The 12,653-nt window shown below is 37.8% G+C and overlaps 1 protein-coding gene across 10 annotated transcripts in view; it reads left to right on the top strand.

The window, feature by feature from the left end:
• Positions 1–12,415, top strand: part of TBPL1 (TATA-box binding protein like 1) — a 36,595-nt gene extending 24,180 nt beyond the window's left edge. For 8 of the 10 annotated variants that reach the window (XM_086707914.1, XM_086707913.1, XM_086707910.1 and 5 more), the window contains 6 exons: positions 4,414–4,592; positions 6,627–6,709; positions 6,859–6,922; positions 9,628–9,731; positions 9,835–9,929; positions 10,569–11,424. In XM_086707914.1, the coding sequence (XP_086564040.1) occupies positions 4,458–4,592; positions 6,627–6,709; positions 6,859–6,922; positions 9,628–9,731; positions 9,835–9,929; positions 10,569–10,705 (618 nt within the window). In that variant the 5' untranslated portion in view covers positions 4,414–4,457 and the 3' untranslated portion in view covers positions 10,706–11,424. The other 2 variants (XM_086707918.1, XM_025926123.2) reach the window with 2 other exon arrangements.
• The last annotated feature ends 238 nt before the right edge of the window (positions 12,416–12,653 follow it).

The raw sequence follows: 12,653 nt of genomic DNA on the forward strand, positions 1-12,653 counted from the left end.
AGTGGAATTGTTGGATCGTTTTTAATTTTTTGAGGGACCTCCATACTGTTTTCCACAGTAGCTGCACCAGTTTACATTCCCACCAACAGTGAACAAGCTTTCCCTTCTCTCCACATCCTCACCAGCGCCTGTTATTGTGTGTCTTTTTGTTAACAACCATTCTAACACATGTGCAGTGATCTCTCCTTGTGGTTTTGAGTTGCTTTTCCCTGATGATTAGCGATGTTGATTGAGTATCTTTTCATGTGCCTGTTGGCTATCTGTATGCCTTCTTTGGAAAAATGTCTCTTCAGTTCCTCTACCCATTTTTTAATCAGATTGTTTGTTGTTTTTGCTGTTGAGTTATAAGAGTTCTTTTTATTTTCTGGATATTTACATCTTACTGAGTATATGATTTGCAGCAGTTTTCTCGCATTCAGTAGGCTGCCTTTCATGTTGTTTGCTGTGCAGAAGCTTTTTAGTTTGATGTATCGCTTGCTTGTTTTTGCTTTTGTTGCCTTTGCTTTTAAAGTTAGATCCAGAAATTCAGTGCGAAGACTGGTGGTATCGTGGAGCTTACCACCCGTTTTCTTCTAGTTTTATAGTTCCAGGTTTTACATTCAAGTCTTTAATCCATTTTGTGTTATTTTTACGTGTGGTGTAAGATAGGAGTGTAGTTTTATTCTTTTGAATGTGGCTGCCCGGGTTTCTCAGCACCACTTCTTGAAGAGACTGTCTGTTCACCATTGTGTGTGCTTGCCTCCTTATTCATACATCGGTTGACTGAACGTGCATGGGTTTATTTTGAGCTCTCTATTCTGTTCTGATCTCTATTACTATAGCTTTGTAATATAGTTTGAAATCGGAGTCCAGCTTTGTTCTTTCTCAAGATTGCTTGTGTGGTTCCATACAAATTTTCGGATTGTTTGTTCTATTTCTGTGAAAAATACCATTGGGATTTTGATAGCGATCGCATTGAATCTCTAGATTGCTTTGAGTGGTATGGACATTTTAACTATTAATTCTTTCATTCGATGAGCATGTAATATACATTTACTTGTTTTTCATTTTCTTTCATCAGTGTCTTACAGTTTTCAGTGTACAGGTTTTTCATCTCCTTGTTTAAATTTATTCCTAGGTATTTTGTTCTTTTTGATGCAATTATAAATTGAGTTTTTAAAATTTCTCTTTCTGATAGTTTGTTGTTAGTATATAGAAACAGAACAGATTTTATATATTGATTTTGTACTTGGCAGCTTTTCCTGAATTCATTTATTAGTTATAAAAGTGTTTTTGGTGGAGTCTTTAGGGTTTTCTATATATAAAATCATGCCATCCACAAAAAGTGACAATTTTACTTTTTCCCTTTCCAATTTGGATGCATTGTCTTTTTCTTGCCTAACTGCTCTGGCTAGGATTTCCAATATTGTGTTGAATGCAAGTGGTGAGAGTGGGCATCCTTGACTTGTTCCGGATCTCCGAGGAAAAGCTTTCAGCTTTTCACCATTGAGTATGATGTTAGCTGTGGGGTGAATCTTTGTTAATATCCAGCACTGCTTTCTTGTTTTACAAGATAGCTAAATTGACTGCAAGTAGGTTTTTTGTTTGTTTGTAATGCTTCAGAAGTGTGGAGTCTTTCGTGTAGGATGCCTCTTTTTTTTTTTAAATTTTTTTTTTTTTAACGTTTATTTATTTTTGAGACAGAGAGAGACAGAGCATGAACGGGGGAGGGGCAGAGAGAGGGAGACACAGAATCTGAAACAGGCTCCAGACTCTGAGCTGTCAGCACAGAGCCCTACGCGGGGCTCGAACTCACAGACTGCAAGATCGTGACCTGAGCCGAAGTGGGCCGCTTAACCGACTGAGCCACCCAGGTGCCCCGCCTGATTCTTTTTTAAGTACTGACTCCATATTCTGTCCTTGATTTAAAACGTATTAAAGCAATAGTGTTTTCTGAGGCTGCTTGCCAGGTTATATTCATCTAAAATATGAACATTGAGTAACTTAGGATGAACTACACCTGTGATCTCATTTTTAGAGTTTAAGTTACTAAAATACAGGCACAATTGTATTAATTTCAAGTCTTCTTTGCAGTCACCGAGATTTGCTTTATACCTACTTTCTTGACTTATTTTTACCCTACATATTGTCCTGGTATTCTCGCCTTAATTTGTTTTAATGTAAAAAACAAAATCTGTGTGAAACAGTAAATTTGACAGTTTCTTCATACGAGTTTCTTTTTAAGTAGTGCTTTCTGTAGCCTGTCTCTTGGGATGTGCATCCGTTAGGATTAGGCTTGGCTGCATATGACAGAAATTCAGCAGGTGAGGGCCTTGAGATGGAAATTGATTTTTCTCCCACCTTCATCAAGTCTGGAATTAGGAAGTACAGGGGTAATAAGGAATTCCATTGGATTAGGGACTCGGGCTTGCTCTGTCTTACTGTTCCACTGCCCTTATCTCATAGTCTCATGATCAGATGGCTACTTGAGCTCCCAATTCTTACATCTAAAGTCCAGGCAATAAAAGTGAAGAAGGGTAGGAAGGCAAAAGGGGTCTTGGCTGGCTTAGTTTGGTCACTCTAAGCAATCTTTTCTTCGCAAAAGATACAAAACCATTTCATTTTACATTTCGTTAATCGTGACAGGATCGTGTGGCCCCTTGGCTCTACCTGTTCCCAGGGAGCCTTGAAAGTATGTATAGTATTTTATTTCTCCCAGACACCTGGGTTCTGTTCACTGTGCAGGAAGGGTGGAATGGATGTTGGGGTATGCAGCTAAGAGCCTCTTTACCTCAGTTATTTCATAGTTTTTACAGGAAAGTAGAAAACCTGGTGAGGTCTATATGGCTCAGCATCTGGGCTATAATATAATCATGGGAAATGGTAGTAAGAGATCTCTGCTTATTGATTATTTTATCTATATTAACTGTCATTTTTGTGTTACTATTGCCAAATATGTATGCTAAGTACTTTTTATACACTCTGTATAATCCCCACAACACGTTCTAGTAGGACACTATATTCCATGCCACAAATGAGAAAACCGAGGCACAGATAGATTGCATACCTTTTTCAGGTTCTCGTACCTGGTGTGTGGGGAGTCAGGATATTGATCCTGCTGCTTAAGATGAGTGTTGATAACTGCCTCCATCCTCTTTAGTAATCCGTCTACTTGTATATGCACTGCTACTCCTGCCCCATCCCTTGTACGTAAAAATTATTTGAGTTGACTTAGAGATACACAGAAAACAACAAAACAAGGAGATAAGCAGATTGAAGGGAACATAAAAGTCAGAAATTGGTGAAGCGGAGATACAGGTGGTGCACAGAACTGAAGGCTCCATCATCCTAGAGAGGTGCCACAGGTCAGGTCTGACTTGTGTTCTGTCAGATCCCAAACGGCAGGAAAACAAGCTTGAATTTTCTTTATCGGGACCCTTGGCATCTTCGTTGTTCTAGTCATACAATAATTTGAATCCTTATATAGAATACTAGTTTATCATATTGTAGCTGCAAGGGATCCCCAAGATCATTACAATGGTATTGTTACTGTTTTCTGGTATTCTCTTTGTGGGTTAGGTGAACTAAATTACCATTACTTGTTTTTTAAGATGTGGAAACCTGGTCAGAATTTTTTAACTGGAAATGGGTCACATGCTTACTGGTAAAAACTGGGGCTCTTTTTTGTTGGTTCATTTATAGAAATGCTCGTATCATAGTTTTAAAAGGATACAGACCTTGAAAGACTGTGATCCTGACGAAAATGGTGTGCTACTTGTGAGAGCTTCTTCCTACACTCGTAGACTTGTGAGCTCCTTGATGACAAAAGATTTTGCCTTATTCATTTTTTTCCTGGTGTCCTCAGTGCATAGAAGGTATTCAGTAAGTGAATAATGAATGGCTGACTAGTAAATGAGAAAAATCTATTAATATTATAATTAATATTTCTGCTTCTTTAAACCGGTAAGTCAGTTACCTAAAATAGAGGAAAGACAGGTCATCCTTCTTTTCGCCCTGGCAAGTTGTATGAGGCGGGTTACAGTACCACTAATGATTGGACATTGGGACCACAAAGTCCCACCCTTAAACTTGGTGTGTTTGGAGAATTGCCATAATTATGATACACCTGAAACATAGTGGTTGTAAAGGGAAGTAGCAGGAGAGAAGTCTGGTAGGCTCCTGGCACGTAAATGTTACTTATTAATTGTAAGGAATAAAAGGTCCGGATTTTGAAAGATTCTGTACGACATGTTTGTTATCTTTTTAAAAATGACATTTTTAGTGAGGAAAAGAAGGGACATGATTTGGTTTGAGTCACATTTGAAAACTAAATAGTGTAATTCATTTCTTATATTTTAATTTTCAAGACTATTTATGAAAAATAAATTAACAGGATATTTAAGTGTAATTACTTTATTTTGTTTTCTTTCTCAGGATGTGATCTTCGTGGTGGGAAGCTCAGTTTTTAAACTACCCCAATGGATGCAGACAGTGATGTTGCATTGGACATTCTAATTACAAATGTAGTCTGTGTTTTTAGAACAAGATGCCATTTGAACTTAAGGAAGATTGCTTTGGAGGGAGCAAATGTAATTTATAAGCGTGATGTTGGAGTAAGTATCTAAATTTTGGCGTGTGGGCTACATAGACTGGTTTTGTAGTGCTATAAATGACATACTAAAATATATTCACTTACCGATAGTTTCAGAGCACCTTACCAAGTGCCGGCTGTACTCAGTACAATATGGAGCCCTGTAGAAGCACCCCCCCCCGCTCCCATGAAGTGCCACCTTTTGCATATACACATCTCTAAGTCTTAGCAAAGAATTCACAGGCTACTAGACATTTTTTTCTCTTAATTTCTTTTAACTGAAGAAGGGGACATCTGTACAGTGGTGTATACTTAATTCAAATATAATTTTTTAGTTGCATGAATGATGCATGATACGAATGAGGTCCTAATACATATGTTGTGATTTTTGTAGTATGTTGTCATACCCCTCTTTATTTAGCTAAAATAAAATAGTTGGTATTCTTTGTAACACATTGCTGAAAATAATATGATTCATATCCTAACCTGGATACTTTCAATTTTAGTTTTTGTTAGACCTCTACTCTTTAAAATAAAAGCATTGATAACTTGCCTTTAACCTTATTGAAGATTAACGTTAGAAGTGACAATACGTGTTCATTGGATTTTGTAAACCACATGATGTTGAGATGTGTATCTTATATATTTATTATGAAAATTATGAATGTATATGAAGGCTCCAAGCTCTAAAAATTAGGTGCCAGTATACCTCAGTAAATTATTAGTTCTTAGTACTACAAACTAAGTTAAGGGGAATTGAATTCAATTAAAACTTAATAGTGACACAATTAAAGATTTTCAAGTTCATCAGCAATGCCATCGTCACCTAAATAAAGGAAGGAATATGTCCGCTGAAGAAGGTTAGCGAGTAAAAGGCCTCGTGCTGCTTTGGATCTTGTGTGTGCCATGGGACAGGGAAGTCATTTTTCCTAGGAAGATGAACTGAAAAGGCTGAGTTGATGGTAAGCAGGTGGTGAAAGGCACTTAAGTGCAGAATAAACTCAGTTTAGTGTTTCCCAGCCACTTGTGTGTGAAATTTTATACTATCTTTTAGTTCAGATTTTATTTTGACTCTTTGGGAAATTTTATCCTTCCAGATTTAATAGCTTTGATAATAGGTGGGTAATACGGCATATGACAGAGAAAGGGCAAAACTCAAAATGCCGACGGACGTTTGAAGGAGAAACGTCTGATTCATATGCTATCGTAATCAGTATACATTTACTTCTCTTATGCACGATGGGCATATAATTAATATTTCCATAGATGAAAAACTACAATGAAAACTTAAATTTGTTGTTCTCTTGGACTTTCGTCCTTGACCGACTTATGCTCATTCTGTAGATAATTTCATTCAAACCCACAGCTTTAAATGGCTCTCATATCTAAGGAATCTAAAATTACATCTCCAGCTCCACCGTTTCCCCTGCATTCAAGATTTGTGTATTGAACTTGAACATGTAGTAGGCATCTCATCTGTAAGGTACAGAAAGTAGCCATGAGTACCATGAAGCAGAATAAAGCAAGGTAGGAGGTGGGGAGCGACAAAGGGACGGGTGCATTGATGGAGTGGTCAGGAATCTCTGACATCTGGTGAGAGACTTGAATGAAGTGAGAATATTGAGGGAAGAACATTCCGGATGACAGTAACAATTACTGCAAAACCCCTGAGGTGTGAACAGGTTTGGCATGTTTAAGGATCCATTTATGTGGATTGCGAATTGCAAATTCCAGTTATGTAACCAGCGGGGAATGAGAGTTGGAAAGTGTACAGACTCATGGCGTATTGATTTCAAGTATATAGTAAGAGGTTTATGCAGACCTTGTATTTTTGATTAATTGAATGTCCTTTTGGATTAATATGTTCTTTATGTTCGGTATGGAGCTCGATTTCCGAATGGGATTTGGAGAACAGTTATTTATTTAAGGCGTGGGTAAGCGTCGAGTAGTCAACTTGTATTAAAATGGCCACGTAGAGCAGCACCGTAAGTGAAAATTAATATTTAATGTGTAATCAGGTTTTGGGTTTTGTGTGTGTGTGTGTTGTTTTTTGCAGAAAGTATTAATGAAGCTTAGGAAACCTAGAATCACAGCTACAATTTGGTCCTCAGGAAAAATTATTTGCACTGGAGCAACAAGGTAAACTTTCCTTGGACTTTTAATGTTTCCTTTGTACAAGGGGAGGACGTTTTCCTGGACTTAAAATCATGTGTGTCGTTTGTCATGTTTGTCAGATAAAGTTTATTTCCTGTGTGACTGATAATCTTTTCGTTTCCTTAAAACCGTAGTGAAGAAGAAGCAAAATTTGGTGCCAGACGTTTAGCCCGCAGTCTGCAGAAACTAGGTTTTCAGGTAATGTTTTCAAAAAAAAACCATCCAAACTGCAAATATGAAAGGATTTAGTTTGTAAAGGTAAACTTTTTAATTTAATAGACGGAAGAAATCACACAAAAACTTCCTCACAATTGGCCTTTTTCTTACCGTCCTTCAGTACAAAAATTACACAGTGAGCTTACCCACGTGATTCCTTGCAAGGATCCTGGCTTTTTCACTGCCCCCTTTCTCAGAGACGCTTGTTACCTTACACGTGACCTGCCTTTTCAGCTCTTCAGGTTGTTCACTCCTCACACACACACACCAAGTCATGTTTTTGATGACCTCAAGAGTAGTTTGTCAGGATGATGAGTAGGGAGTAGGGCCCTACGTTCAAAAAGTTGAAGCGCATTTGTTTTTATTTGTAGATAGCTATCACATAAATTATAAAGAAGAAAAAAGATATTAGAATGGAACTTGCCTAGATCTATACATTTTATGGCTAAGAGTAAACAGTGTTCCTACATTTTATGGTTAGTGACAGCATTACCATTATAACAGGAAATTGTGATTATTTAAAAATATGCAGAACTGACTGAATCTGTGCTTGAGAAATAACAGCATTTGCTGGTATAAGTTGAAAAGGATTCACTTGAATAACTAATACTAAGTATACACCTGTATATAAGAACTCAGAAAAGGCTGCATTTTGTAAAGTCAATCAGCTGTATTAAAAATGACATGAATCCTGGGGCACCTGGGTGGCTCAGTCGGTTGAGCGTCCGGCTCTTGACTTCGGCTCAGCTCATGGTTGATGAGTTTGAGCCCCACATCGTGCTCTCTGCTGTCAGTGTAGAGCCCGCTTCAGATCCTCTGTCTCCTGCCCCTCCCCGACTTGCACTCTCTCAAAAATAAACATTTAAAAAAAAAATAGCATAAGTCCAAAACAAAATGCACAGTGTTTGAAAACGGACATTGTAAGATTGGCCTGCTGTGTTAGATCCACAGTTTAGTCCACAGAAAGTGCATACTGGTTGGTGGGCTCTTACTTGTAAAGTGACCATCACTGGGAGGTTAACTTTATCAAATACCGTTTTATGGAGGCATACATTTGGTAAAATTGCTATGTAGTATGGACTTGTTATGTCACTTGCAAATGATGAGTCAACGAAAGAAAAATAAAGATGTGCTGTGGTCCCTGAAGAGATGGGCCCAGGCTGTGTGGAATTCAAATGAGCAGTTGTGGGAAGTTGAGTTTCTCTGTGTCTTCCTCAGTCTTCCCTGAGGTGGAAGATACTAGAAAGGCACCGGGGTACTGATGGTGGGAGAGGGGGAGGGTTGGTGCTTAAGAAAAGTGCAGTTTGAGAGTCGTGACTGATGGTGGGGCCACTTTGGACAGCGCACTGACTTTCATCAGCTGCCTTGTGCAGGTACTCCGATGGAAGATAGTTAACCCAGAATTGTGGTTTTACTGGGAATGTTTCAAAAGATAATAAACTGCTCCATTCAAGTTATTGGTAGGAGTGGCTGAAGTTACTTTTCAGCCTTGGACCTTGTCTTAGTATAACATTAGACGTGTTGAGAAAAATCCCAGTTAAAAACACCATTTTCTCACTCTACCCTCCCGAAAGAAAACGTCTAACTAAACTCACAGAAGGATCATTTTACCTTACTCCTATAAGCAAAAGTCTGACCTTTCAGAGCTCAGTGTACACGCAGTACTCAGTATTGACTCAGCATATACTCAGTATTTACTTATTTAAGTGGCAACTTCCATTTTGACTCTTGAGAAGGATAACTTTGCTTTAATTTTTATAATCACTATTCTTTCTCCTGTCCCAGCAGATTAAATATCCCACTTAAATTTAAAAAAATACAAGATAAGATTAGGGGCGCCTGGGTGGCGCAGTCGGTTAAGCGTCCGGCTTCAGCCAGGTCACGATCTCGCGGTCTGTGAGTTCGAGCCCCGCGTCAGGCTCTGGGCTGATGGCTCAGAGCCTGGAGCCTGTTTCCGATTCTATGTCTCCCTCTCTCTCTACCCCTCCCCCATTCATGCTCTGTCTCTCTCTGTCCCAAAAATAAATAAACGTTGAAAAAAAAAAAAATTTAAAAAAAAAATAAAATAAAATAAAAAAAAAAAAAAATACAAGATAAGATTCAAAAGACCCAGATGTTTTAATCTTGCAAATCTCTCAGGTTTTAATTTTTTGATGAAGTTTTTGACCTTTTTCTGTAATTACAGTGGGCCCTTGAACAACACAGGTTTGAACTGTGCGGATCCACTTATGTACAGATGTTTTTTGATAAATATAGTACAGTGCCATATATGTATTCTCTCTTCCTTATGACTTTCTTAATAACATTTTCTTTTCTCTAGCTTTATTGTAAGAATACAGTATATAATATGTATACAAAATATGTGTTAATCGACTGTTTATGTTATGGGTAAGGCTTCCAGTCAATCGTAGGCTATTAGTAGTTGAGTTTGAGGAGTCAGAAGTTATGCATGGAATTTTGACTGGCAGGGGCACTAATCCCTGCATTGTTCAAGGGTCACCTGTATGGTAGTAAGAAGTCACCGAAAACTAGATCAGTTCGTCAGGTGTTGTTTTTCTTTCTAGTTTGTTCTTACTTTTAAGGATTGAAACAGTTATTTATAGTTTCCCTGATGAACAATTTCTATTTTCTGCTGAGCAATTTTTTTGTTGCAAAATAATTCATTGAGTTGTACTTCTCTCCTGAAGGTAATATTTACAGATTTTAAGGTCGTTAACGTTTTGGCGGTGTGTAATATGCCATTTGAAATCCGTTTGCCAGAATTCACAAAGAACAATAGACCTCATGCCAGGTAGGTCTTCGAAGAATCAGGACAACTTACCAAATTTGTAATTGTTTGTCAGCCTATAAATATTTATATTAATTGTGGTTTTTTTTTTTTTTTTTTTGTACAGTTATGAACCTGAACTTCATCCTGCTGTGTGCTATCGGATAAAATCTCTAAGAGCTACATTACAGATTTTTTCAACGGGAAGTATCACAGTAACAGGTATTTTATGATACTGAAAGCAAGCGTATGGCCAATTATGGTTTGAATGAAGTGCTTATATCCAAATATAAATATTGTCTCATTGTCCCCCTTCAGTCACTTCTGCCCTACAAAGGGAACCAGTCTCCTGACTTTTAAAACTGTAGTTTCGTTTTCCCTGCTTTTTCTACTAGTTTTAAGTCTTATACATACTGTTTTGGGTCAGTGTTCTTTCATTCAGTATTATCTAGTGAGATTCATTCGTATTATTCCACGTAGCTGTAGATCCATGACCTAAGCCAAAATCAAGAGTCAGACGCTTAACCCACTGAGCCACACAGGCACCCTAAGAGAAATCCACTTCATAAACTTCATAGAGGTTTTACATAAGCAAAATACTCATATATCACTGGTGCCTATTTATCACGTCTTATGTGTATTTTGTTATGTATCTTCTGAGTCCTAAGTATTTGGAAGGGGTGGTTTCAAAGACAAGGCATAGATGTCAAAGGATCACATTAGCACACAGGATGGTTTTTAAAAGTACTGTGCGTATAAATTGTACGGAGACATCACTTGAGAGTTAGGCCCAACCTTTGACTAAATTGGATTCAGGAAAATTTCTTTGGTGTCCTTGAATTTTTCTTTTTATTCCTTTAGTCCTTAAGAGAAAATACACGTTACCAACACCTTTAGACTCTGAACAAGTAAGTTTTAATTTTGACTCATTCTATGGGTTTTCATATCTTCCTTGGAGACTTTTAAAACCTACTGCCAGGGTCATGCCGAAATCTTAAAATGGAGTGTGGGGGAACAAATCCATTTGTTCCCTTCTTTCAACTGCCTCTTCCTACATTTTGGAGCCTAGGCCTCTGCAGAGCCCCAAAATCTGTTGAGAAGTCCCCATTAAGTGTAGAGTTTATGCTGCATAGGTAAAATCTACATTTGAGTTAATAGGTAACTAAACAACATCACAAACTGAAGACAGTTAGGTTGATTAGTATACGTTATATATTTACATCTGGAACATCCTATGAAATGTTAACAATTCAGTGAACAGATACTGAGTGGTTCCCATAGGCAAAGCACTATCCTATGTGGGGGAAGGGAGAGGAATCAGGAAAGAGCAGACCCTGATAGCATGTGGTCAGTACCTTCAGAGAGTTCATAGTGGGTACAATATGTGTGTTTTTAAGATCTTTCAAAAGAGTTAAGCGTATGTTAGTGAAACCATTTTTATTAAAATGTTTTATGAAAATATTTGGTCTTTTTTTATGTTTCCTTTTATCTATTCAAATGGAATATTAAATTTTTTAAAAACTAGTTATTCCTAGCATTATATGGATTAATTCATATGTAGCGTTACCTCATTCCCGTGTGTGTGTGTTTGTGTGTGTGCGCGCACGTGCACGCGCCCCTATTTACTGAGTGAACTGTGAGGATGAATGGCCATGTTAGTAATAAACGTGGGGGTGGGTAGTGAGTACTAATCTGCGGGGCGTTTTAGACCAGTTAGCTAGTCACAGCCCTCTGATTTCCCAGAACTTTGGAAGCAGGCTTGTTGTACTTCACTGAGTTCCTCAGCACTCCTGTGAGCGTCAGAGGCGGCCTAACCAAAGCCAGACTACAGCGACCAAAAGGATAGTGCCCAAAATGTCTACTCCCGTTTATCATTCCTTCCTTTAATCAGTATCTCACATCGCTTCTTATTCTCCTTCACGGCAGTCTGTGTGTGGTTTTTATGTTCACTGTCTTCACCCTGGGGCCTGAAAACAAGACGAATCACATCATTGGTGTTTCAGATTGCCTTGAACTGTTCAGAGAGAATTTTATTCTCTTGGTTTTTGCTGTGACCGTCTGACTATGTAAAGTGTAGATCTTTTTAAAAACAACCCCATATATTTTCAGTTCTGGGAAATCCGCGTTCCTGGCGCTCTTCTCACCCCTTCCTCTCTCTGTTGTGTTTGGTACAGGGCCCAACGTAAAGGCTGTTGCTACTGCTGTGGAACAGATTTACCCGTTTGTGTTTGAAAGCAGGAAAGAAATTTTATAATTCATCGCTTAATTGGTTAGAATCCCTAACTGAGCACCTTTTAAAACCTGCTGCACATTGGACTCAAAACAAAAGGAAAACTGGACCAACAGTAATTGAGGAAATAGACTCTTTTATTCATTCACGGCTACAGTGTAAGCTCCAGGCCCTTTGGATTTTATTTCAGACCTTGCTGTAATATAAAAAGGAAGTTTACAAGACATGACATTGCTGCTTTTACAAAAGGACGTTCTATTTATTTTCGCAGTAATTCTCATGTCCCCGAAAGCAGAGCTGTCACAGTGTGCACTACCTTAAATTGTTCTGTTGTTGTCATTAGTTTTTTCCAGTTTGAGCTAATGTGTTTTATTTGTGAATAGTCTTTTACATTTTTGTATGCTGAATATGGGCACCAAAGAACCTGTAAAAGTTATCTTTTTCAATTGAATGTGCACAAATAAAAGTTTGGAAAAGATCTCTCTTCATATCCATTCTGTAACTTTTATTCCCCATTTTCTATTTTAACAAAAATTGTATTCACAATTCTTTTTTCTTTTTGATCTATGCAAGCTTAGACTTTTGCTAAAAGTGTGTTGGCTTCTTTTTGAAGTGTATTTTGTAAATATATATATGCCACGTGTGTATAGTATCTTTTAATGCTCTGTTACCAAATATCAAATAGGCAATTTTTTCTTGCAGATTAGAAATAAAAA

The sequence above is a fragment of the Puma concolor genome, chromosome B2, assembly GCF_028749965.1.
Source record: "Puma concolor isolate L17-30 chromosome B2, mPumCon1.1.hap2, whole genome shotgun sequence".
NCBI classification, from domain to species: Eukaryota; Metazoa; Chordata; class Mammalia; order Carnivora; family Felidae; genus Puma; species Puma concolor.